This window comes from Microchirus variegatus (genome assembly GCF_963457635.1).
Source record: "Microchirus variegatus genome assembly, chromosome: 11".
Taxonomy (NCBI): Eukaryota; Metazoa; Chordata; class Actinopteri; order Pleuronectiformes; family Soleidae; genus Microchirus; species Microchirus variegatus.
Genome location: NC_139812.1, coordinates 16,725,873 through 16,751,397, shown reverse-complemented (window position 1 = coordinate 16,751,397; position 25,525 = coordinate 16,725,873). Strand labels below are relative to the sequence as shown.

General features: G+C 40.5%; 1 protein-coding gene across 1 annotated transcript in view; it reads left to right on the top strand.

Annotated features, from left to right (window-relative positions):
* pde10a (phosphodiesterase 10A) overlaps positions 1–25,244 on the top strand; it is a gene marked incomplete at both ends in the record, with an annotated part of 59,521 nt that extends 34,277 nt beyond the window's left edge. Inside the window, 20 exons of the mRNA XM_083897786.1 lie at positions 9,924–9,952; positions 11,704–11,827; positions 13,021–13,070; positions 13,192–13,332; positions 13,823–13,978; positions 15,246–15,296; positions 15,807–15,865; positions 16,841–16,892; positions 17,526–17,668; positions 17,769–17,861; positions 17,943–18,129; positions 19,158–19,300; positions 20,189–20,272; positions 20,369–20,519; positions 20,909–21,064; positions 21,757–21,929; positions 22,056–22,167; positions 22,323–22,403; positions 23,300–23,388; positions 25,145–25,244. Coding sequence (XP_083753912.1) covers positions 9,924–9,952; positions 11,704–11,827; positions 13,021–13,070; positions 13,192–13,332; positions 13,823–13,978; positions 15,246–15,296; positions 15,807–15,865; positions 16,841–16,892; positions 17,526–17,668; positions 17,769–17,861; positions 17,943–18,129; positions 19,158–19,300; positions 20,189–20,272; positions 20,369–20,519; positions 20,909–21,064; positions 21,757–21,929; positions 22,056–22,167; positions 22,323–22,403; positions 23,300–23,388; positions 25,145–25,244 — 2,174 coding nt within the window. The remainder of the gene's footprint in view (positions 1–9,923; positions 9,953–11,703; positions 11,828–13,020; positions 13,071–13,191; positions 13,333–13,822; positions 13,979–15,245; positions 15,297–15,806; positions 15,866–16,840; positions 16,893–17,525; positions 17,669–17,768; positions 17,862–17,942; positions 18,130–19,157; positions 19,301–20,188; positions 20,273–20,368; positions 20,520–20,908; positions 21,065–21,756; positions 21,930–22,055; positions 22,168–22,322; positions 22,404–23,299; positions 23,389–25,144) is intronic.
* Positions 25,245–25,525: the final 281 nt, after the last annotated feature.

Here is a 25,525-nt window from a genome sequence, read left to right as displayed (position 1 = left end):
CCAGAAAAAGGCCTGCTCTCAATGAACCATTGACTGCCTGAAACGAAATGACATGTTTTTTTTTTTTAAAGTGGTCAACAGAAAACAACAATAATAATGTTACTGATGCTCTTAATACGTCTTGTGTTCCTGGTCGAATTGATTTGCTGGATGCGGTAACGCTGCGCAGAGCCGTCCGTCAATGAATCAATCATGTAAACGTTGTTACTGTTTCTCATATTTGCAAAACACAATTGGCCTCATAAATGGAGCAACATGCAGAAATATCCGCTGATGTCACATCCGCCTTCCAAGATAGACACGTAAACAGATTTTTTTTTTTGAAATAAAGAAAAAAACAAGGTTGATTTATGAAAACAAAACAAACACTTTGCAGCTTTAAGTTGTTAATTTCTTCCCCTGTGGTAACAAAGAGAATCTGACCACATCTCACTGAGCTCCACCACTTCCTGCTCTGTGTCAAGTCAGTATCATCAGTAACGCAAATGGATTTTACCATTCACACTGTTAAAGTGCACGCACACACACACACACACGCACGCATTGACGTACATTCATTTCCTGAAGACTTACTCTAACCCGACTAACCCGAAATTCATGCAAACAATACAACATGTCATTAGTTAAAACATAATCATTTACATTATGGGGACTTTTTGTCTGTTTAAATGTAAATAAAAAAGTGGCAGCAGCAAGTTTACCCTGACACTTGGTGGGTTGTTTATTTCTTCTCATGGGAACAGATCTTTTCTTACACGATTAATCATTTATTTAAAACATAAATAAATAAATAAATGGCTACATGGTAATGTATACCATACCACCGTATACCATAACAGCTAAAATACCCCATATTCACTGGTCAAAAACATGTTTAATCCAGGGTTTAAATGTTTTTATTACCAGAGGAAATGTGCAGGATTTAGTCCTGGGTCAAGTAACTCTGCGATGCACGCTGGATTTTATTAGTTGGAGCGCAAGACGACGTGTGCTGCTGATTTCTTCTTTTTCTGCGTCATTTTTTGGCACCGATGCAAATTCCGCTCATCATTTCCAGCACAACACAAAGATGTGCATTCAGTTTCTCGTCTCTTCGTTTAGTCCTTAGCTATGGATGGTTTTCTTGAACCTTACCTTTTACAAATTGATACAGTGCTCAATATTGTTTTATTTCATCTTATACTTGTTTTATTTCCAGCACGTTTTTTTTGTTTTAATCTAATATAATGTAGACGAGGAGACAAACCACTGGCAATTACGATGTTGTTACACCAGGCTTAAATAATCCTGGGAATATCTACTAATTTTAGTGTGAAAGAAGCTTGAGATGTATCTATTGATACTGTATCTATACTGAGTAACAAACTGAAGAAATACTTATTGGATTTTTATTATTCAAGCAACATCTCAGATGATCAACCTGTGTCAAGATGCAGGTCATTTTTTGAAGTTATGTTTTGGTTTGGGCTTCACAAATAAGGAAATGCTTAATCTTTTGGCGCAGCAGCAGCACATTATCATCAGCATCAGGACTGAAAAGGTTGTGCAAGAAACTCGGTCTGTTTCAAAGAACGAATCACACACAGACTTGGAGGAAATCATCTCTAATGGAAATGGCTGCTCGTCATTACATCTGTGTCCTGTTGCTATTGAACAATAATAATAATAATAATAATAGATTTAATGAAATAATGCTGAAAAAATCTCATTATATTTTACGACTTTATTCTAGAAAGATGGCCCTAATACTCTGTCGTATGTATCAGTATCAGTAGATTGTTGGTAGGTTGTGATATTGGTAATACACTCTTAGAAATAAGGGTCCCAAAAGGGTCCTTCTACAAGGACTGAGGTTCTACCAGGAACCATTTGCTTCTGAAAGACCCTTTCCATAAGAAAGGGTTTTTCAAGGGTTCGTGGTAACACTAATGGTTCCAGTAAGAACCAATTTGAACCAGAGAACCCTTTAAAACCCATTTCCTGAATAAAGGGTTTTAAAGGGTTCTTGGTGGAACCTTTATAAAAAGGTTCTACCTGGAGCCAAAAAGGGTTCTCATATGAGGACAAGCCAAAGAACCTTATATGGTTCTACTTAGCACTTTTATTTCTAAGAGTGTATTATATTGTACAGAAAAAGTGGTATGGAGCTATTGCTGCTTTGAATTCACCCTGCGATTTTGACCGTAACATTAAGCTAAATTATGTTAAGTAATGTTGAGTTAACCAGGTTAATGTATACGTTTTTGACTAAATATCTAATTGTGATTATTTTGACAGGAATTGCCATATGATTTGCGCTATCAGAGGGATTCTCACGTTATTATTCTCAGTTTAATTCGTACGTAAAAAAAATACGTAAAATGATTATTATATGAATTCAGATGTGAAAGAAACAAATATGTTCTATTCAGTCTGTAGAATAAGTTGTGTTGGCTTTAACAAATATTGTGCCCTATATGCGATTTGTAAATTGCAGTATAGGCTATATAGTGATTTCGATAAAATAATATATAACCTCTTGCTCTGTGCAGTTTGGCTCTTCAGCTGCGAGAGGTGCAAACTTCAGTAACCACCGTGACAGCTCGCTCATTATGTCACACATCTATCTGGGGGTTTGATCTTTAGGCTGCACCACGTCAGTAACATCCCTGTAAGTCCACTTCCTCTGTCAGAGTCAGAGCACTGTGAGCAGACACTTGGGCTCCACTCTCTCTCTCACTGTCCAGCCTCTCTGCATCTGTATCCGCTCACATGACAAGCACTAGTCTAATTTCTGGTTCATCATCACATGCTAAATGGTCCCTGTGTTGGGATGGCTGGGATTTAACTTGTGGATTCATTAGCCACATTTCTCCTCTGCTGTCTTTTCTATTCTTTAAATGTTCATGAGTGCAGCAGCAGCAGCAGCAGCAGCAGCACGACCTGTCCTCATGTGATCATCACTGAGATAACCACCACTTCCTGGAAGCCACCCCTGCAGCCTGTCCCATTCTCATTTATCATGTGATGAACAACACTGGATTACATAAATCTGTTTTGGAGGCACACATACACACACTCTTGTGTGTAAGTCGTATATGTTTGTTTGTTTTTTTTGGCAAAGGTTATATTGAACAACAAGTCTGTAATTTCGAAAAAAAAGCCAACACAGCTAACACAATTTGCTGTAGAATTATAGTTTTCATTGCAACACAATTTCCCAGACTCCCCGTGGATGTCTATTGACCATCATAACTCTCTTGACCATTATCTCACTGGCTGCCATTGGCTAATTAATATATTCCCACTATTTGTTAGTTGTGATGATGTGTTCCTTATGCACACAGTGAACACAACGACCTCTTTAGCCAAGACAGTGCAAGGAAGTTCAGCTCCGTCGCGGATGATGGCGTGGGTGTAGCAACGCCAGCAGTGTTTTGGCAACGGACGTTACACACTGGAGCTTTAATTAATAAAATGTTAGGTCATAGTGAAACCTTTTCCACAGTTTAAGATTAAAGTTGAACATTTGAGATGCTACAAACAAGGAGATATTTGGATATTGTGCCTGAGAAAATAAGTCAAAGGTCAAAGGTCCACCCTCCCTTTACCAAGCACCTCAGAGAACTGCGGTGGCCTTAACATACCAGGTTAAAAAAAAAATTTAATCTTAAATGCAAGTCCCTTTGGGCTGCTGTAGAATCATGAACAGGAGATGACGGCCTCTGTAAAGTGGGGCCTAAAGGCTTCTTCTAAAGCTACAACAAACACACACACACACACACACACACACACACACACACACACACACACATATGAATAGCATATTTAATTTCTGCCAATAAGCCCTAAGAACGTCAGCAACAATATGAGCAAAATTTGTACTCTAATCCAAGGACGTCATTCACTAAGTTGATTATCTGGGAGAAGTTGGACTGACTGACTGACTGATTCAGAAATGACGAACTTTGTGTGAGGGAGTCTCTTTCTGGCCTGGACTCTGCTCTGCCAGAGCTGAGCTGTTAAGTCGCTGATACTGTTTCTCAGATATGTTTGGATGGTAGTCACAAGAAGACAAAGATGTGCTTGTGTAGCAGAAACTCATACCCCCGCTGCTGCGATAAGATAGCTGTCTCACCTGCAGGGCTTTCCATCAGAGAGGGGGTGGAGGAGGAGGAGGAGGAGGAGGAGGCTCCCAATGCAGTGCTCAGTGGAAGCTGGAAAATGCATTTGAATTTGATTTGTCAGTGACGTTTGAAATGCAGCCGTGAGCAGACTGCACGCCCGAGAAAGAGAGTGTTTGTGTGCTTAAGAAGAAAATGTGCAGATGCCCTGGGCTTCAAAGCTGTGATGCATAAAACTTTCACAGAGATTAAATGTGCTTGACTCAAAATAACTAATAGCCATGTTGTTCAATCATGTTGGATTGCTGTTCCTTGTTATTTTCTTTGCAGATTTTTTTGGTCGTTATACATACTTTATTCATTTTTGCTGAGGCTAGAAAATGTCTTCCACAAAGTTGTCGAAGATTGGGAGTTAGCAAATCTGTTTTTATCCCATCACACAAGTGAATGTCCAAGTAGAATCCACCTGTGAACAGGCGATCTGTCCAGGGTTTACCCCGCCTATCGCCCTATGTCAGCTGAGATTGGCACAGCACCACCCGCGACCCTCATGTGGAGGATAAAGCGACTATAGAAAATCGATGGAACTTTTCACATGCACTTTTCCACATTGTCTTCATTAATCATGATGTAAAAATGAAAACACAGCCATGCTGGCAAAGTAGCAGAGAGTTGATGGAGTTAATCAGCCTTGTGTGAACTCATTTGACACTGACAATTAAAAGTTAGGGAAATGCAGCTCTGACAGCAAAAAAAAAAAGCCAGTTGAGGATGAGTGTGTTTGTGAAGAAGAGGCCTGCTGCTTTTTGAACAGCTGCACATCCTCCTCCGCGGAGGCAGCAGCTCGATGCAGGACGACCACTGTGCAGGTCGTCACGTATTGACCAACTGAGTCACTGCGAGCGGACGGTCCAGTGAGAGACTGTGTATCGATGGGAGACGGATCGATAAAGCCTCCGTCACATTTCATGTACCTGGATAAACGTACAAGAAATTATAACCCCCTTTTTTCTCAGATTTGTTCCAATTACATTCATTATTGTTATTACCTGCGTCAATTTGACTTAATTTAAGTTATGGGAAACTGAGCAGCCATGGCAGCACTCTCTGACAGATTCATTTAACAGCTATTTTTCTGTGCAATATTCATGGCAATTCTTTTATCACTTTAACAGCATTAGATTTTAAATGATTTCATCATCGTCATACTGCAACCGTATGCACAAAAATAATATTCTCAAGTATTTAGTTTTTTCACAACTGCTACAGAGGAAACAAATTATCATTTCATTTGTAAAGGTGCAGATAAACTGGAAGCACTTGTCATAAAAAATCCCCCCCACCAGAGCAGTGGAAGTTTTTCCATCTAATCTGTATCTGTAGAGAGGTTAAATTTGATGTTGGTTTGAAGACCTACATAAAAGACTTGTGACTTTAACATGGAAACTCTTCAGTTAAAAACACGTCAGACGGATATTAATTTGTTTCGAAATGTATACATATGATGAAACTATCCATACGTGGAAACGACCTATTGCTTCCGGTTTGTACCTGTACACACTGGAGCTGTCGCTCCAGTGTGTACAGGTACATTTTTGTCACTAGGGGTTCAGAAATAGAAATGTTTCTTTAGAGCAGGGGTTCTCAAAGTTTTGATACCTGAGGGCCAATTTAGAAACCCAACATTGGACTGAGGGCCGCCAAAGGAAAAAAAAACAAGAAAAAAACCCAGAAAGAAATCCCATTTGTACTAATTTGAATGACCAGATTGCAGTTCTACAGTTTACACTTATTAGTCTGTATGCAGTAGGGGTGGGGGACAAAATCGATTCACATAGGAATCGCGATTCTAATCATCCACGAAATCTGAATCGATTCATAAATTTCTAAAATCGATTTTTGAAAAAAACCATTTCTATTTTTTAAAAACCACACAAAACACCAGTTTGTGTTATTTGTGTACACTTTACTTCTGGGAGAAAGAGGCAGCTAGCCTTAGCTTTTATTTATGCAAGTTAATTATTTTGTTCAGTAAGTCATTTTTTTATTTGTTTTGATTGAATAAATGTTAACTTTTGTCATAAGTTTGCCATTGTGTGATCACATTATCACATTATCTTATACAAACTCTATTGTTTTGATGCCATAATTTGCCTTAACACACTATGCATGGTGTCAATTTTTGAATCGAGAATCGTATGAATCGAATCGGTTGAATCGAGAATCGATTTTGAATCGAATCGTGACCCTAAGAATAGGAATCGAATCGAATCGTGAGCCACCCAAAGATTCACATCCCTAGTATCCAATAATGTCCAATAAACATTTAACAAGCTTAGTAGTTCCTGGATTAAAACTATCAACTGTAATTCATTGCTTGCCGCCAGAAATGGCCATTGGCCCGCGGGCTGCACTTTGAGAACCAATGCTTTAGAGGTTAAAACAAGCATGTACACATTTTAAAGGTACAGTGCTTGTACCCTGATAGGGTACAACTGGAGCGACAAAGCATTTGTACCTTTTTAGGTATAGTCTCCTACTTTGATTTTTTTAGTGTGTAGAGAAAAACAACCATTCACTCTCACACTCACACCTATGGTCAATTTAGAGTGTCCTAATCCCAAAATCTGCATGTTTTTGGACTGTGTGAGGAAACCAGAGAACCTGGAGAAAACCCATGCACACACGGAGAGAACATGCAAACTCCATGCAGAAAGTCCTCATGTAAAACATAAACATATTAAATTGTCATTTGTAATAACACTGTGTGGCTCTATGAAGATAATAAGTGAAATCAAACATTGTTCCTCACAGAGCCACACCTGAAAAGCTTCTTTTTTTTTCCCCCGAGGTCCTGCGGGTTCAGGAAATGTTTAAATGGAGATACGAGAAGAGGTCTGTTCAGCCTCCGACTTGCTCGACAGTTGTGTTTAGCATTTAGTAAACTGGCAGTCCATTTTCTAAGAACGCGTCGGCCCCTCTTCTCCTGTGTTTACTAAAAGCACCGTAGGTCCCTGCAAATATGGGATGGCATTAGGACAGGCTACTGGTTTGTGTCCCTGTGCTGGTAGCTGACCACACTGTACGCTGATAAAACACACAGACACACAGACACACACACACCTGTACACATTCCTTACCTCTCAGCCCCAGGGGGAGGTGTATCAGTAGGGTTAATCCCCTGACACTTACCTGATGAAACAATGGTGTTGTTGTTGCGAAACAGGGCAGGAAAAGTGTTTTACGATAAAGATGCTGATCCTGCAAAAGGCAGCAGTCCACACGTTACCTTCTTTCTTCAGCACATGCTGGGTTTTTTTCGGTGGGAATATGAGAGCCATGCTGGACCTGTATACAAACTAATAGAACAGGTCAAACCAGGAAACTTCACAGTAGAGCAGATCTAAAGGCCACTTGCTCTCATATCACCGACACAGGTCTTATCTGGATGTGTAAGGCTGTACTTTTACAAGGAGCAGCCTGCAAATGCTACAGTTTCTTGTTACTTTTTTGGCCACTTGGACATTTTCGGTGTGTGGCCACAGTGTTTAGTGCTCGCTCTGTGGTTCCACTGGGGCTGGTGCAGTCAAGATGCCTGTAGAGATGGGTTACCAGGCAGTAATTGGACCTGCACTGATACAAACACTGCCTGGTGACTATTTCCTCCAGGAGGAGCATTTAGTGTTGGTAGACATTCCTCTGGGAATAGGTAGGCTATTGTGTCGCATCGAGAGTTGTGGTTAAAATGGTAATAATATTAATGTTTGTGCAAGATATTATTCTTGGAAAATGTCTGCAAAATCACATTTAATAAGTAATAAGCTGATTGCTTTTCACCAAACTTTTTATGTGTAATCATAGACTGTACATAAAAGGTGGATGTAGTTTTCCAGTTCGCTGGTTTAGGACCTGCACAAACGCAAAATATTAAATAGCCACCAGGGGGAAACTATGCTGTTTTGTTTGCAAGTTTGAATAGAAGTCTATGGAGAAATGAGTGTGATTGACAGCTAGTTTTGTCCAATAGGTGTCTGATGGTAGGTGACGTCTGTGACCACTAGCAGCTGTAGTACAACTACTCGAATATCTGATTCTGATTTTGAAGAAGATAATATATTTTTTTACTTATATGATTTGTTGCCCAGCCCTGGTCTTACATACACAAGCAAGTGCTGTGATTTGATGGTGAATAGAGGTCTAAAGCATTTGTGCGCAGAGGCACAGCTCATACTGTGTAAAATAATGAATATCGACTAAGTAATAATCCAAATATAGAAAAGTAGTTAATTTCCTGGTATGTTTTGTTTAGTTTTGCTTCTTCCTATAGTAAATCGGTTTATTTGCACATCCCTCAGGCATCTTTCTCAGAGCTCACATATCATTCTCTTCATTACACCATTTACATTATATCCTTGTGTACCACATTGTATTGAAATTGTCCAGTTTCTTCCACATTGAGTTGAATTGAATTGAATTTTAGAAAACTTTGGTGAAGAAAAAACACATTTGTGTTTAAAATGGAGGCTTTAAACCGCTCTATAAAAAGTGCGGTCCATTTTCCAACAGGTAATACTCCAAAATTTGTCTTTGAAAGTCTTTCCAAATGTAGATGTTTTTGGCCTTAACAAATCATTATAAAAAATGTTCCCGTTTTATCAAAGGGGTTTGAAGTGTTTTTCAAGCGCAGCTCTCTGTCCTCTGATTGACGTCATTCCCGGGCCGGGGGTTAATACTAAAATAGCTCTCACGGCTAAGTTAGGAAACTCATAGCATTCTGGAGGAATGTTTAAAACAACAAACAGTGTAGCTGGCTGTAATTTCTTCCTCTTCGTATGGTTTGTTACAGTGGGGGACCAACTCGAGTCAGCACTTCTGTGGCTGTTTCTAAAATCTCCACCACTTTTTGCACGATTTAATCACATGAAAACATCATCAAAGTGATCTGAGGAGTCGCTGTTCTGACCCATGTGTAAAAGAAGAGGAACTGCTTGCGCTGTGTGACTGGTTTTTATTTTCATCCCAAGCAGCACTCCCAGACCCCGCTCCAGGACTGTAAGTCCAGAGACTGCTATGATTGGCAGAAGCGTTCATTATTATCACATTCTTCAGTGTCCACATCCAAAGACAATAGTCATATGTCTGCTGTCTCTCCAGCAGCCTGAAATCACACCAAGAATTTGTACTCGAGGCCACAACATTTTGCACTTGTCAAGTCAAATTAATTCCTCTCTTAATTCTGTTTTTTCAAAGGAACGTAATTGACGTAAATGTGGATTACATGGCTGTCCGCGATCTACGCCTCATGTGCATTGCTGCGTCACGTTCAGCATATTTCCGCGTTGACTCGCTGCCCCCGTTACCTGACTGATGCTGTTAACACGACATCTGGTTTTGCTTACCTGCTGTTTGGAGTGCAGTGTCATCGTAATCCTCCCCGGCGAAAACTGAAGTCTGCGTTGCTCATCGCGCGTCTTCGGTGACTGACTTCACAGATGCGGAGAGCGCCGCAGACTTGATGGCATGAATCAAATATTGTGCTCTGGGGCAGCGAGAATAGAACTAGGTTTCGCTCCAGTTGCCGCACGGGGTTATTAACACAAACTCTGTTCACTTATCAAAGACAGACTGCAGGATGTATCATCTGTGACCAAAGCATAGTCAAACAAAAGGTTAAAGCTGAACTTGTTACCATGCACAGTTAAGTTTAGCCCAGTCCAAATCAGGTCTGACTGAACAAATACATGCAGTTGTAATTTGACTCCTAGTCGTGTCCATGCAAACAAAAGTGAAGCCTAACGTTGTGATTTTTTCTCTTCACAGACGACACATCGGCGAAAGAAGTCAGCAGGGTAGGTTATGTGGAAATATTTTTGTTGAATTAAGCTTCACTTTGCAGTTTCACATGTTCAATTGAGTCCAAGTGCTAATTCAGGGAATCCCCAGAACTCAGCGATGTCCTTCAATAACGTATGTGGTGATTCATTAAGCTTTGCTGGCTTCGTTTGCTCAACATTCCTCTGATTTTATAAACTTTGTCGAGCAGTTGTAGGGGTTTGATTTGTCGTTTGTAATACCTGAGTTGTACAGAAAAGGTCATCCAACTGACCATGAACGCTGTATTCTGGAAAAACCATAGGAAAGCATGGTTCCCCTGGGCTCTGCCTATAGTGCGTAGGTTCACACCTTTATCATTTTGACACCTTCGTGGTCCTCGGAGGATCGGTATCAGCACCAACTGTGGGGCTGCGTAGAAGTGGTGTCCCAAACATAATTCCTGAAAAAAAAAGAAACGAGGGCCACTTCACCCTTCAGTGCGTCATCCATACGTCTGTGCAAACAGGATGTGGAAGAATAAAAGGCGTCCCATGGGGGGGTGGGGGGGGCTTTCTAGTGCTCCACTCTCCCTGCCATCCTGTCCTCACCCTCTGTGCAGGCGCAGAAATGGATGCTTCCCGGGCCCTGTACAAGACAGGAGGTCTGCCGCTTAGATAACAGGACTTACTCTTACATAACAACCACACATATGGAGCGCGCCCCCGCCCCCCAGGGTTCGGGTTGTTAAATGTTTGGAGCAAACTTTTGTGTTCCTTGGAGTTCGCAATACATACGACTGTGCTCCTTGTATTTGTAGCTTCGGAATGTGGAGCCGGCCATGGAGCTCTGGTTGGAGTATGAATGCTAGCTTGGGTGCAGGGGGGCCGTGGCGCTCCGGTTGGGTCTCGTGTGCGGCAATTGTCATGTAAGGCTGGGCAGGGCCGCCTGAGGCACAGGGGAGAGCTAAAGAGGGGAATGCAAAAAGCTAAATGATCTATTTTGAGGCAATGCTAAATGATTGTAAGGCAATGCAGAAGTTTGCTCTAAAAACCTTCCCACCCTGACCCCTAAGAGGGTTCCGTAGAAAGTCTATCAGCATAAATTAGATACTTATAATATTTATCATGATGCTGATGATCTGAACTGCTCTGTTTTCATTGCCCTCCATGTTGGGCCAGGATTAATTTGATTGCAATACACAACCTCACCCCTAGATGCCGCTAAATCCTACACACTTGTCCTTTTATGTGTTGATGTGATGGTGTGATAATGCTCCATCAAGTTTTAAATCTATTACACAGGTAAAACTGACTCGATAAATATATATATGTGTTATACACGTATATATATATGTATATACATACATACATATATATATATATATATATATATATATATCAGAAATCAAATTGTTATCCCAATAAGATATTTTCCCCTCAAAATTGTTACACTGTAGACGATTACACAACCACACTTTTGAGCTGAGGCCGATCTCCAGAGGTTGCCGTGGCTCAAATCAGAGCCGTGGGGGGGATTTCTGGGCTAGAATGCAGCCGTCAAAGGGAGCGTGAGGGTGGGCTGGAGGGTAATGTTGTGATGAATGGCACGAAAAACAACTGTTAAAATCTTGCTTTTTGAATTAGTCGACGTCTGCGGCGGTTAGCGCTACACGCTGCGCGATGTGATACAGAACAGAGGCCGTCGTGGCACTCGCTGAATTATGAAATTCAAGCTCAGTGTTTACGCGAGACTGTGCAGTTGTAATTCTCCTCTGTCTTTTGTCCAGCAGTACCAGGACACGAATATGCAGGGCGTGGTGTACGAGCTCAACAGCTACATGGAGCAGCGCCTGGGCACTGGAGGAGATAACAAACTCCTGCTCTATGAGTTGTGCAATATCATCAAGACAGGTAAACGTGTGGGAACCGTGCAGATTATTGATCTTCTCCGTTTCAGATTGCATCTCGGCGCTGCTGCAGCCCAAAGTTGACATATCTATATAAGCTGTACATTTCTAACAATAGCATTATTTTTTGGGTAACACTAGGGAACACATATTTTAACCATTAACTAGGTGCTTACTAACATATATAAGTAGCATACTAGCCCTTTATTAGTAATCATTAAGCATCTATTAACACCTTATACTACATAACCTAATTCTACCTCTATTACGACATGAATTAAGATTTTTCCTACTTTATGGTGTAATATGTGTTCCCGAATCTAAAGTGTTACTCTTTTGTGTCAATCCTTTTTTTTCCTCCCCATGATTTATAGTATTTAATGCCAATATGTTTAAAAGTTTGATATAAATGCTTGTTTGTGGACAATGGAAACACTAGGAATAATGTCTGAAATCGAGGATTTCACCGTGGCATCAAATCCAGCCAAATCACAATAGCTCCAATAGTTTCCACCAAGTGGTACAGTTCAAGTCAGTTCACAATGTTAGCAAACTATTTATGTTTCAGTTGTCAAAAGTTGTGAAGGATAGTAAAATAACCGATCCATACCGTCTCAGTTTTTGGCACCTCAAGGGTGCATCGTTCTTCTGTATTGACTTTATTGGTGGTCTATACTGTGTCACAGTGATATGATGTCACGCTATTTGCGTAGCCGACACAACCCGAAGTGCAAATGCAAATCAAATCAGGAGTCACTGTTCCAAACCGTACCATAGTGATATGAAAACGCAGCTATAAAAGACAATAAAAGTTCAACAAAAAACCCTTCGTAATGTCTTTGTTTTCCACTGTTGGTGCAACAGTGCCTCTGTTGTCACATTGTATGATAACGTGACCTATATAGCGTACATGAGAGAAATGAAATGGGACGGGAGAGGAGAGGAGGGAATATGATGAACTGGACGACAGTCAAAGCCTTCGGTCAAAGTGTCCTTGTCATTATGTGGGACGGAGATAACAGATTGTAACTGGACTATTGTCTCCTCGTCATCCTTTCCCTCCCAGACATTCTTGCCATTTGCTGTTATTACACGGACAAACAGTGGCATCTAATGTTTTACTGGACTTGTCTAACTGTGTTTAAAGAGCGTGCGCTGCACACCAGTGACCTGTGTGTCTTTTCTTTATTTCTGCAGCAACAAAAGCTGATGGATTTGCACTTTACTTCTTGGGAGAATGCAACAATGTAAGCACAGAGAAGCGTTGTTTCTGAGGATATTTGTTTGATAGGAAGCAAACGCAGTCATGGGTGAATTTTGACATTTGGTGCTCATTCCCATCTGTTTTCTGCCTGTGCTTCTCAATAGAGTTTATGTTTGTTCACTCCAACGGGGGCCAAGGATGGCACCCCAAGCCTCATCCCCTCTGGCCCCATCGCATTTGGGACAACCATTGCCGCTCATGTTGCCAAGACTCGCAGGACACTGCTAGTAGAAGACATCATGGGGGTAAGGCTGCATCCAGTAGAAAGAGCGGTTAAATAAAATAGCATAAAGTTATATAACAAATAATACAATGCTAAGCTAAAAAAGAAGGTCTTAAGATTACTTTAAAAAAAAAAATATTGAATGGCTGCAGTGTTCTCAGCTCATTCAAGTGCTGATACACTAAAAATCTTTGAATTTAATTTTTAAAAAGTATACGAAGGACTCGTCTGTTAAATCCAGAGCCGGTTGAAATGTTCTGCACCCGTGCACTGCAGTGATTACTGCTGTTATAATGCAGCTTAGATAATAAATTAGCATGGAAATACTGATTTTCTATGGATTTAAAGAGTGTTGGAAATGTTTTTGGCTGATGTACAGTAAGTACATTACTCACATTAGTCTCGTCGGTTTTGCAGAAATGTTACTTCTTATATCTTTTTCATTCTTAAAATGAATTACTGACGTGTGTCGTGTATCATAGTAAACGTCTCGTCTCGTCTCCGTGTCGCAGGACGAGCGCTTCCCCGACGGCACAGGGCAGGACTCAGGGATCCATGTTCACTCTGTCCTGTGCCTCCCCATCCTCACTGCCATCGGAGACCTCATTGCCATCCTGGAGCTACATCGGCACTGGGGCAAGGAGCCCTTCAACCTCAGCCAGCAGGAGGTCAGTCTGACCCAGACAAAACACACCAAGAGTGGGAGGCTGGAGCAAGGCTCACAGAACGACAGTTAGCCTGGTATTCACCTTAATCTGGATCCGTTTAAGGTCTCTCTTAACTCTGTGGGGGTTCGGTTGGAAACTAATGAGGATGTTTTAGTGTCCGAAGACTTTCTACGACGTGCTGATGAAATACATTCTGGAAAATGAGCTGGAAAATGACTTCACATACGTGTTGCTCAAGAAAGTAAAGTCAAAGCTGTCAGAATTCACCTTTAAAATCTTCCAGACAGAAACCATTTTACGTCTTATATATCAGCACATTTTTGCTGAATCTCATGCAGGCCTCACTGTAGATTTAGTCTTTAGAAGCAGTGAGTAAAAGTGGTTTGAGGATATTTTTTTCGTGTTTCTCAAGAACTATTGTAGTCTCATATTAATCTGCCTATATTTTTAACCTTTGAGAAGTGTGTTCTCAGTGTTCCTGTGGTTATGTAGCACTAAATGAGGTATTTCCACCACAATATACAGTGCTTAACAAAGACAACAAAGACTATTAGACCACTGGCACAGCTGCCCTAAATTAGCATTGGTAATTATCAAACTAATTGTTTATGTTTGTGTAATGGTAAACACACACCAGTATGTAGAAGCTCTATAACCAAAATAATATTTTTAATTCTAAAATATATATATATTTTTAATCCATTAATTTTCAAATGTGCTGTTTTACAAAACCAATAGTAAAGCACATTATTATTTCTTGATTAAGATCACAAATTTACTTCCTGAACAAACCATTTTATGCTTGATTCATTTCTGACTTCTCGTAAAAATAGGTGAATTCCGTTTGTTATTTATGCCAAATAAATAACAATTATAAGTTTTAGTTTTAAACAAGTTTTTGTAAGATTTCTAAAATATTTTTATTATTTCATTTTATGACAGTGAGTTAATACTGTGTTATGGGATATCATCACATCAGTGCAGTGGCCATTGTTTCTGTCACCTCTACCTTGTTCATACCACAGTATTTCATTTTTGCAACAGCGCTATAGCATACAGATCTTACAGATTTGAGCGACAAGCTTAAATAATGCTTTTAAATAATGATGTAGTATTGCAGGGGTAGCTGCCTAGATGCAAGATAAACCCATTTTTTCGTTTTTGTTAAACCCACAGTGCCAAACTTGAAAGCTGGAATGTGTGTGTTAAGTGTAAAATGAATTCACACTTCGTTAAATCTAACCTTCATATATTTTTTGTTTCCCAGGTTGCAACAGCAAACTTAGCGTGGGCATCAGTTGCCATTCATCAAGTACAGGTGAGTAAACTTCCTTTAAAGGACCGAGTTCAGCTCTTAAGCACGTCTCTAAAGACCGGTCTGGGAACGAGGTGAAGCCTCCCCCCCCCTCCTACTTGTTAGGCTCTCGGATGACTTTGTTTGTTCTGGTTCTGCGCTGGTGTTTTCAACGGGGAAATCCACTGTGTACAAGAACTGGGTTGTCACTCGGCCCAGTCCAATCAACTAAGCCACAGATTCAACAAACAGCTCCCCGAGGATGTCATTATGCCCCGGCGCTGTTTTCATTCGAACAAATAGCATGACACCTTAGATAAGCAGTGTCCCACTGCAGCACTGCGAGCCGCTCACTGCGAAAAACACTCCGTTGTTACTGACACTCATGACACTCATGACGGTGGCCCACAGCCAAGTGTGTAGACAGCAAGTCGGGCGTGTTTACAATACAGAGTAGGACGCTGGACGTGCTCTGTGGGAAAAGTCTGACATGTCCCTGTGGCGAGTCGTGACCTATATGTGTTTCTTCTCTAGGTGTGCAGAGGCCTCGCCAAACAGACTGAGCTCAACGACTTCCTACTAGATGTGTCAAAGTAAGAGCTGCCGATGGTGCATTCTTATCCTAATTAAATGAAACATTTTCCAGAGTGTATTTTACATCATTTTACACTACCGTTCAAAAGTTTGGGGTCCCCTATACAATTTTTTTTCCATTAAAAGTCACACTTTTAGTCATCAAAAAAGTTGCAAAATGAATAGAAAATATAGTCAAGACATTGACACGATTAGAAATAATGATTTTATATCAGCAAAACTGTTTTCAGCTGTGCTAACATAATTGCACAAGGGTTTTCTAATCATCCAATAGCCTTCTAACGGGATTAGCAAAGACAATGTACCATTAGAACACTGGAGAGATGGTTGCTGGAAATTGGCCTCTATACACCTATTTACATCCATCCATCCGTTATCTACCGCTTTATCCTCCACCGGAGGGTCGCGGGGGGGTGCTGTGCCTATCTCAGCTGACATTGGGCGATAGGCAGGGTACACCCTGGACGGTTCGCCAGTCCATCTCAGGGCCAACATATAGAGACAAACAACCATGTTTTTGGACTGTGGGAGGAAGCCGGAGAACCCGGAGAAAACCCACCCACACACGGGGAGAACATGCAAACTCCTCGCAGAAAGGCCCTTGTTCGGAAGTTTTTCCAAACGGGGCTCGAACCCAGGAACCTGGGTCTTTTTGCTGCAAAGGCAAGAGTGCTAAGTTTATTTAGTAGCCCCATTAGTATATTTCTGATTAATTTAATGTTATATTCATTGAAAAAAACATGCTTTTCCTTCAAAAATAAGGACATTTCTAAGTGGCCCTAAACTTTTGAACCGTAGTGTACGTCTAACAAAGTGAGTTGATGTTATATGTATATAGTCTTTGTTCTTCTCAAAGTTGATTCAAAGTATTTGCTCACAAGAGAGAAAAAACGTCATGTCTTGAATGTGAACGTCATCAGAGCTTCCCATTTTTTGTCAACATCTCAATGCACCGTTTCTTTCTTTTCGCACAGAACATACTTTGATAACATTGTGGCAATAGATTCTCTACTTGAACATATTATGGTGAGTGTGATTCCTGCAAGTATGTGTTCATTCACATTGTCTTCAACATCCCTTGCGAGTGTGTGTTAGGTTTATGTGTGTGTTAAAAATCCTGCTGTACAACACACATACAGTACACACACCTGCACCTCTCACCATGTGAGGGGCAATGCAAGATACCTGCTTGTTTTCATTCAAATATATAACATTATGTCTAATAATATCGTTATTACATGTCCATTAGATGCATTTAGACTCAGCACAGTCAGCTACCATTTGAATCTTTAAATCTAAAACAAATGTGATATGGATGCATGTAAAACATGGTGTCCTGCTTCTTCTTATTAAAACCAACCTTTGTGTATGTATTCCGTCGCCCTGTGACTGTGCTATCATCTGAGGTCAATCAAGTCATGTGGCTCAAACAGAGAAATAAACCCGAATGACCTCTAGTTTACACCACGTGTGTGTGTGTTTTTAAATCCTCTGCATTGAATTGTTCCATCCAAAAGAAACAATTCAATCAACAGCAGTGTGTCTGATTTAATTGAGCTGCGGGTGACCAAACATAATTTTCCATGTTTTTCCTCATCTCTTTCCTAAATCCCCAGAGTTGCCATATAAGCCTCTGTGTCCCTCCTGTTGTTTTTGCAGATATATGCAAAAAACCTGGTGAATGCAGACAGATGTGCACTCTTCCAGGTGGATCACAGCAACAAAGAACTGTACTCAGACCTGTTTGATATTGGGGAAGAGAATGAAGGCAAACCTGTCTTTAGGAAAACCAAAGAAATTAGGTGTGTGAAGATTTTCTTCTCCCAGTATTTTCCTAGTAATTTCATTTGTATTCATAACCAAAGTCTACAAATTAAACTCTCCTCTCTGCTCTGCTTCCAGGTTTTCTATAGAGAAGGGAATAGCTGGTCAAGTGGCTCGGACAGGGGAAGTCCTAAATATCCCAGATGCCTATGCAGATCCACGATTTAACCGGTAAATAACTGTAGAGTTACGCTCACCATTGAACGTACAATTAATGTTGTATCAATTTATATTATATGTCTACCTTTACAGAGAAGTGGACCTCAAAACTGGTTATACCACGCGGAACATCCTGTGCATGCCCATCGTGAGCAGGGGGACTGTTATAGGCGTGGTGCAGATGGTGAACAAGCTGAGCGGAAGTGCCTTCACCAACACAGATGAGAACAACTTTAAGATGTTTGCTGTCTTTTGTGCTCTGGCCTTACACTGTGCAAATGTGAGTACTTGTATGCAGTTAGTCTTAGAATATAAAAATGACTTAACTGAAATCAACTCCCTTTTTATGTTAAAGGTCCAGTGTGTAACATTTAGGAAATGAATGAATATACTACCCATAACTATGTTTGTGTAGTATAATCACTTTTAAAATAAAAAATAATGTTTTTTTTTTTGTATGCTTTATCATATATATGCAATAAATTAGGCCAAAAAGACACAGACAAAGAAGAATGACATCTTTTCTCTCACCAATAGATGTATCTAAGTCATACGTACTGGTCCTTTAAGCAGATGGATTGTTTATGATGTTTATGGAGCACAACATAGCAATGAAATTTGATTCTGCTTCATTTTTCGTGTCACTGTTTCTCACAGTGGTACTGTTTCTCATAGTAACACTTCAGTCCACTGAGACTGCGTTGAACCCAAATCTGAATAAAAGCTCGTTCAGATTTCGCGACGGTCGACGGCGACGATTATGCCTCAAAGTCTCGTTAATCATCACGCAAAGCCTCGGAGCCTGCCTTGTGCGGTCTGCCTGTCAAAAGCCTCTCCTCTCTCTGTGAGGCCTGACTCACCATCGTCTCGTGCGACAAACTTACGCAGGAGCGACGTCACAAAGTTGGTTTCAAAATTGATAAGGCGTGTTAATATTTTAAGACGAGAGGTCTGCATCTGTCCACTGACAGGATTTACGTTTTAGCTGTAATTCATGCCTTACGTCTCCAGCAAACTGACTAAGACCAGCTCCTGATTTATGGTGATTTATGGTGGAAGGTGTCACACTTTGGCGCCTGTACCTGACTTGTCTTATTGCTGCATGTCTGGGAAGGCAACAGGGATACAAACCAGATGTGGAGACACCCAAATAAAATGTGATACAGCACAGGACTGATGCGGGATAACTTAACTCTGTTTGACCCGTTTGAAAATGCCAACAATGACACTTGTAAAATGAGATCTTTTTTGCTGTATTTTTTATTTGGTTTTTTAAACGGCTGATTCGTGTTCTGTGATTTCCCACAGATGTACCACAGGATCCGGCACTCTGAATGCATATACAGAGTGACCATGGAGAAGCTGTCGTATCACAGCATTTGTACATCGGAAGAATGGAAGACCCTTACCCAGCTCAACCTCCCCACTCCCATTTATAAAGAGATTGAAATGTGAGTGCCCAGTAGGTTTACGGCCGTGTACTCGTGTGCTGAAACACTACTGAAGCTGGCATACAGCCTCGTGTCTGTGAAAGAGTCCAGGTCTGGACTGTGCAGGAAGGAGCTGGCTGTCCTGATGTCAGCTTTGTCACATGGAGACTTCAGATGTGCTGTTATCTGTGTTTCCTGTTCTTCTCTCAGGTGAACTGTACATGTGTTAAGCTAATCAAGGGCTCCCTGAAGACTGCCTGAATGTTATGTTAAAAGAAAGATATACAACACATTACTTATGTATATCTTTGTCAGGACATTTTTTGTCTGGGCCTCACAGCTTAAAAGTTCTTTTTTCTGGGTTAACCTATTTCTCGGGTTAGGGTTCGAATTGGTTTTAGGTTAGGGTAAGGGTTCGGATAAGGCACTTAGTTGTGATGGTTAAGGTTAGGGTACGGGCCTAGGTATGCAGTGTTTTGGTAATTACTCAGAAGTCAAACAAAGGTGACAGAAGTTCTGCACTGAAGCTCTAAAGCCATGTTTCCACCGAGTGTAACGGCTCAGGTTGGTACAGTGCGGTACATATTTTTTTGGAGTTTCCATTAGAAATAGTACCAAAATAACCAGCCCTAACTTTTCCAGTCTTTGGCACCCTTCCCTTGGGGTTCCAGAGTAGAATGGCACGGTATAAATATCCCATGGAAGTCGAGGCAAACACCCGCAGTCTATTCTCATACAAATTTTGACGTCTTGTTGAGACAAACAGCCACACAAAGCGGCCACAAGGCACAGCCCTTACAACGCCTACTAAGTAAATGTACTGTTCTCTGTTGAAAGAGGCTTTACCTTTCCAAACTGTACCGTACTGTACCAAACCTAGCCAAACAACTCTCTTTCTCTTTCCTCCAGGTTCCACTTTGATATTAGTCCCTTTGAGGAGATCTGGCCTGCTGTTTTTATCTACATGGTCCATAACTCCTGCGGAAAGACCAGGTAAAGTGTCACAGAGTTGTTTGTTGTCAGGCTCTTGTTTTCATCAATGCATTTTCATTAATCAGTTTTTTTTTTTTAATTTCTAACCACATGTAGCTTTGAGCTGGAGAAGCTGTGCAGATTCACCATGTCCGTGCGGAAGAACTACCGACGTGTGCCCTACCACAACTGGAAGCATGCAGTGACGGTGGCCCACTGCATGTACGCCATCCTACAGAAAACCAGTGGGATCTTCACCGAGCTAGAGGTTTGCTTCTTGTTGGGTTAGAGTTACACATACTGTAAATACAGTTTAGCCCCCAAAGTGACATGAGGAAAAAAATATATATATATTTTTTTTTGAAATCTCGAAAAAAAAAGTTTTATTTGAAAAAGCAAAAAATCTTAATTTTTTTGGGAAACTCGATATTTTGAGTTTCCAAAAAAATTATGAAAAAAAATTATCTAAAAAAAAAAAATCATATTTTTTTGGAAACTCAAGATCTCGACTTTTTTTTTTTAGTCTTTTTTTTTTTTTCTCATGTCACTTCGGGGGCTCCGTATATTCAGATTTAACAGATTCAAAAGAAAAAAACAAGACACTGTGATTTCTAATAATATTTTTTTTTTTAAATCTCCATCCACTCTGGTTTACAGAAGAAGGGTCTGTTGGTGGCCTGCCTCTGCCACGATCTGGACCATCGAGGCTACAGCAATGCATACCTGCAGAAGTTTGACCATCCACTGGCTGCTCTGTACTCCACCTCCACCATGGAGCAGCACCACTTTTCTCAGACCGTCTCCATCCTACAGGTAGAGCTCTTCTCTGCAGAATCTGATGTGAACACACGTCGCAACATTTTTATTCATTTGTTGTCTATACGTGCAGGGATAAAGTCCGAAACTAATCAAAATTAAGAAAGAGGGATGCATGTTATCATTTGAAGCCCACTGATTTAAAAACGACATGGCCTCTGTAAGTTTTTAGCTGTTACACGACATTGAAGGTGACTGTTCATTTTCAGTTGCGGCTCCAAGTCTGTCAGCTTTTAACAAATGTATTTCAGCACTTTTGTAAGATGGCTTACACTTAATGCCACCTTTACCTCATCATTGTATATTTTTGTATCCCTTTTTTTTAATAGTGTTTTATCCTTAATTTGTAGTCAGCGCTCTCATTTTACCTTACCATAGATAGATAGATAGATAGATAGATAGATAGATAGATAGATAGATAGATAGATAGATAGATAGATAGATAGATAGATAGATAGATAGATAGATAGATAGATAGATAGATAGTCAGTCACAGCTGTGTTGAGAAGAGAGCATCATTAATATCTGAGTGCCTTCCTCTGTGATGTCCAGAATTCACTGTGGCGACGACGTGAACCTGAGATGACCCCGAGGTTTACCCGGAGATTACAACCTGCTATAGTCTAGCTGAGCTGAACGCCTCATAAGTGGAGCTTTTGCTTTTTTATTGATCTCTTTGTTTCTCATAGCTGGAAGGGCACAATATTTTCTCCAACCTGAATTCCACTGAGTATGAGCAGGTGCTGGAGATCATCCGCAAGGCCATCATCGCCACAGACCTCGCCCTGTACTTCAACAACCACCAGCAGCTGTCAGACATGCTGACCTTGGACGGGCCGGACTTAAACAACCACTCGCACCGGTGAGTTCGCGCCGCGCGCCCTCGTTCCATCGGGATCACATCTCGGAGACACGTGGATGTGGTGCCACATAAACAAGCACATTCAGATTGTGCACACGGCCATAATCAGGCTTTGCTTCCCTCCAGGGATCGTGTGATTGGTCTGATGATGACAGCATGTGACCTGTGCTCTGTTACCAAGCAATGGCAAGCCACACGACTCACAGCCAATGACATCTATGCTGAGTTCTGGGCTGAGGTATAGTGGGACACTGTTCAAAGTCATGCTCGTGCCTCCACTGTAACAGTCACTCTCTTTAAATACATGAGTAAATGATGCTACATATTATTGTCTAATAGTCAGGTGATCTGTAGTTAAGTAAGAAATAAAAACTTTATTTTGTTTCTCAACAGGGAGATGAGATGAAGAAGATTGGGATACAACCGATACCCATGATGGACAGAGACAAGAAGGACGAGGTTCCACAAGGCCAAGTGAGACCAACACTCTTGCTCATGTGTCTCTGCCATGATTGTTTCTAGAGGTTTTGAGAAAATCGAAATGATAAGAAAGACTAATTTGGAGTTGACTTAAAATGGAAGAAAGCAAAAGTAATAGAGTAACTGTGAGAGCTAAGGTACAAGGTAAAACGTTAACACTTTAGAGACCATGAAAACATTTATGCCTCTATATTAATACATCACACAACACAAGAAATGAAATGTCTTAACCACTCTATATTCCAATGCACAGTGATGATCTAAATATAATCAGTTTCTGTGTCACATTTTTAATCTGCATAAAAAAAAATACAATAATAAAATCAAAATCAGTTTTTATTGGTGTAGCAAATCCCAGCATACATGATCTAAAGGAGCCTTACATAGTAAAGCAGAAACTTTACAATGTCATGGCGAGAAGAGAAACACAACAGCTCAATAAATCAGTTGCAGCCTTTGGTTCGCTAATAAACTTTTATGTTTTATGTAATGATGATTTAGTTTTCATCAGAACTAATATTGATCCCGTGTGTTCCCATTTACATTTCTTCTAAAGAGTCAGGAAATCTTATCAGCTGGTTGATAACAATTATGGCCTAGTAAATGTATTATAATAATAAGAAGAAGAAGTATATTAATATTAATAATAATGCGATAACCTAATCATGTGCACATAAAAAAGCATGAATTATAACATGTTGACTCATGACATACAAACAGTTTGATTGATATTCCTCACCATTGTGTTTCTAATGTTTGTTAAATTTTAAATCTTAAATCGTTTTTGGAGCCAAAACAGCTGTTATCAACACGCCACAGACAACAGAACCTCAAAAAGAGATGTGTCGCATTTGTCATGTTTACTTTTGTTTACTTTGTTCCATTTTTAGGTGGGATTCTACAATGCTGTTGCAATTCCATGTTACACAACGTTATCAAAGCTCTTCCCTCCGTCCGGTCCTCTTCTAAAAGCCTGCAGGTAAGTTTTCAGAGGTACATTTTTAAAGTAGGGGGGAAAAGAGGTTCTGAGGTGACTGTAAATGTGTGTGCGTGCGTGCTTGCGTGTGTGTGTGTGTGTACAGTCCACTAACAGGAAACGCCTCCTCATCTGGTCCATTAGTGTGTGATCTGAAACTGTGTGTCCCGAGTTTTATTCTGAATAATAATGTAAGTATAGTGTGTAGTTTCTGGTCTGGTTGAGCAGGATTATGTTGCGTTGCGCATTTGCCGGGGGTAACCCACTGGTTTTTAATATGTTGTGACCTTGATCGGCAGGGAATGCAAACAAAGTGAGCGTGGTAATATATTTAAGCCCCGGCAGTACGTCAGCACTGGGCTCTGGGTGGGCAGTGGGCCTAGACCCCGTGGAGCCCAGCTGCTTGTTGTGGGATTTGCCACAGACGTGTAAACTGCATCAGGCGGACTAAACGAAAGGAATGGCAGTAAAGGGCAGCACTTTTTGCTCATAAGTCATATGTCAGGCGTTGATTATAGCACATGGAGGGGACTGGGTTACATTTAGCTGTTTTGTAAATTTCATTCATTTAATCTAAGCACAGCCTTTGGCAATGGTGACCTCTGTATTTAATCTAATTGTCTTTACAACGATGATTAGTTTTTCACATTTATCTGACAGAATAGGATATCGGAGACTAATTTAATTTCTTCTTTTAAGGTTCAAAAAATGTCACCATAGTTAAAGTTACAAGGAATTCTAAAGGAGGGACTGTTAAACTCCAACTAAATGTTGATTAATAGCCAAATGCTGAATCATCCTATCAGCTCCTCATGACTCTTGGTACTTGGTGACCTTACCACGCTGCGCACAGGAAGTGATTCATTTTATAGCAAGACAGGAGGCAACTGCAACTTTTACACGCGAATAATGTGGGGAGTTCTTTTTCCGATTAATCGAGCACTTATTTGTTCGGTAAATGTCAGAAAATGTTGATCAGTGTTTCTCAAACCTTGAAATGATGATGTTCTCGAATGTCTTGTTTTGTCCACAAAACAAAATGATTCAGTCTTAATGATTTCTTTGTTATGTGGCGCAAATAAACCATAAAATATTAAGAAGCTGGGAAATCATAAAATTGGTTTTAATTGATGAAAAAACACTTATTTAGTAATTGATTAATAATCGATTAAAGGTGCATTATGTAATAAATCTAAAGCAACTGGCCATAAAATCCTCCTAATATGTCACAGAGACTCCGGAATAATGTTCATATAACAAACTGAACTCACCAACAACAACAGTACAGCCAAAATATTTGCATTAAAAAATATTTTACAGACTGCAAATCATGTTTATGTTTTGAAATCATGTTTTGACATGTGGCGCCACCTACCGCCGTCTACCAATTATTGCAGTCAGTAGAGTCACAGCTGCCGAGCAACCACGGGTTGCCAGATACGTCAGAAAACGAAACCTAAAAGACCTAGAGGTTTGCTCTAAGTATTTTGAATTTGACGGTAGTAACCGTTTTGGCCACATTCTTGCATATGGCACCTTTAATCAAATAACCGTTGCAGTCCTACATCGGCAACATCAAAAATCCACAAACCTAAAATTACAGCAATGAAAAGTTTTTATTTTTTTAAATAAAATCTTAATTTCTAAATTCTTTCACATAAAAAAACATGTTTTCATTTAAAAAAAAAAAAATGAAAGAATTGTCAGTGTGAACCCTGCAGAGTCTGAATCTGATCTGAGGCCTTTTTTGTGTTCGCAGGGAGAACCTGAACCAGTGGGAGAAGATAGCACGAGGAGAGGTGGAGGACGTCGTCCCCAGCCGACCCAGTGATTCAGGCCCTGTTAAGGTGGACAACTGACTGCCGGGGGGGGGAGAGATGGTGACTTTGCCTACCAAAGGAACACAACCTGAATCCTGCCACGAACGAACCCACATCGTTGTGCGTTAGCAGGAGACAGATCAGCAAACGGCAACTTGACTTTACAAAAAAAAAAAAAAAACACACAGTTACCTCATTGGGTGACAAAAGGTGTCAACACTGGCAGTTTCACCGATCCCAGAGACTGACAGACAGCTGGTGGGACTGAGGGACTTGAACCCATCACCCTAAGTCCGCTCAGCTTGGGAATTCATTTGGTA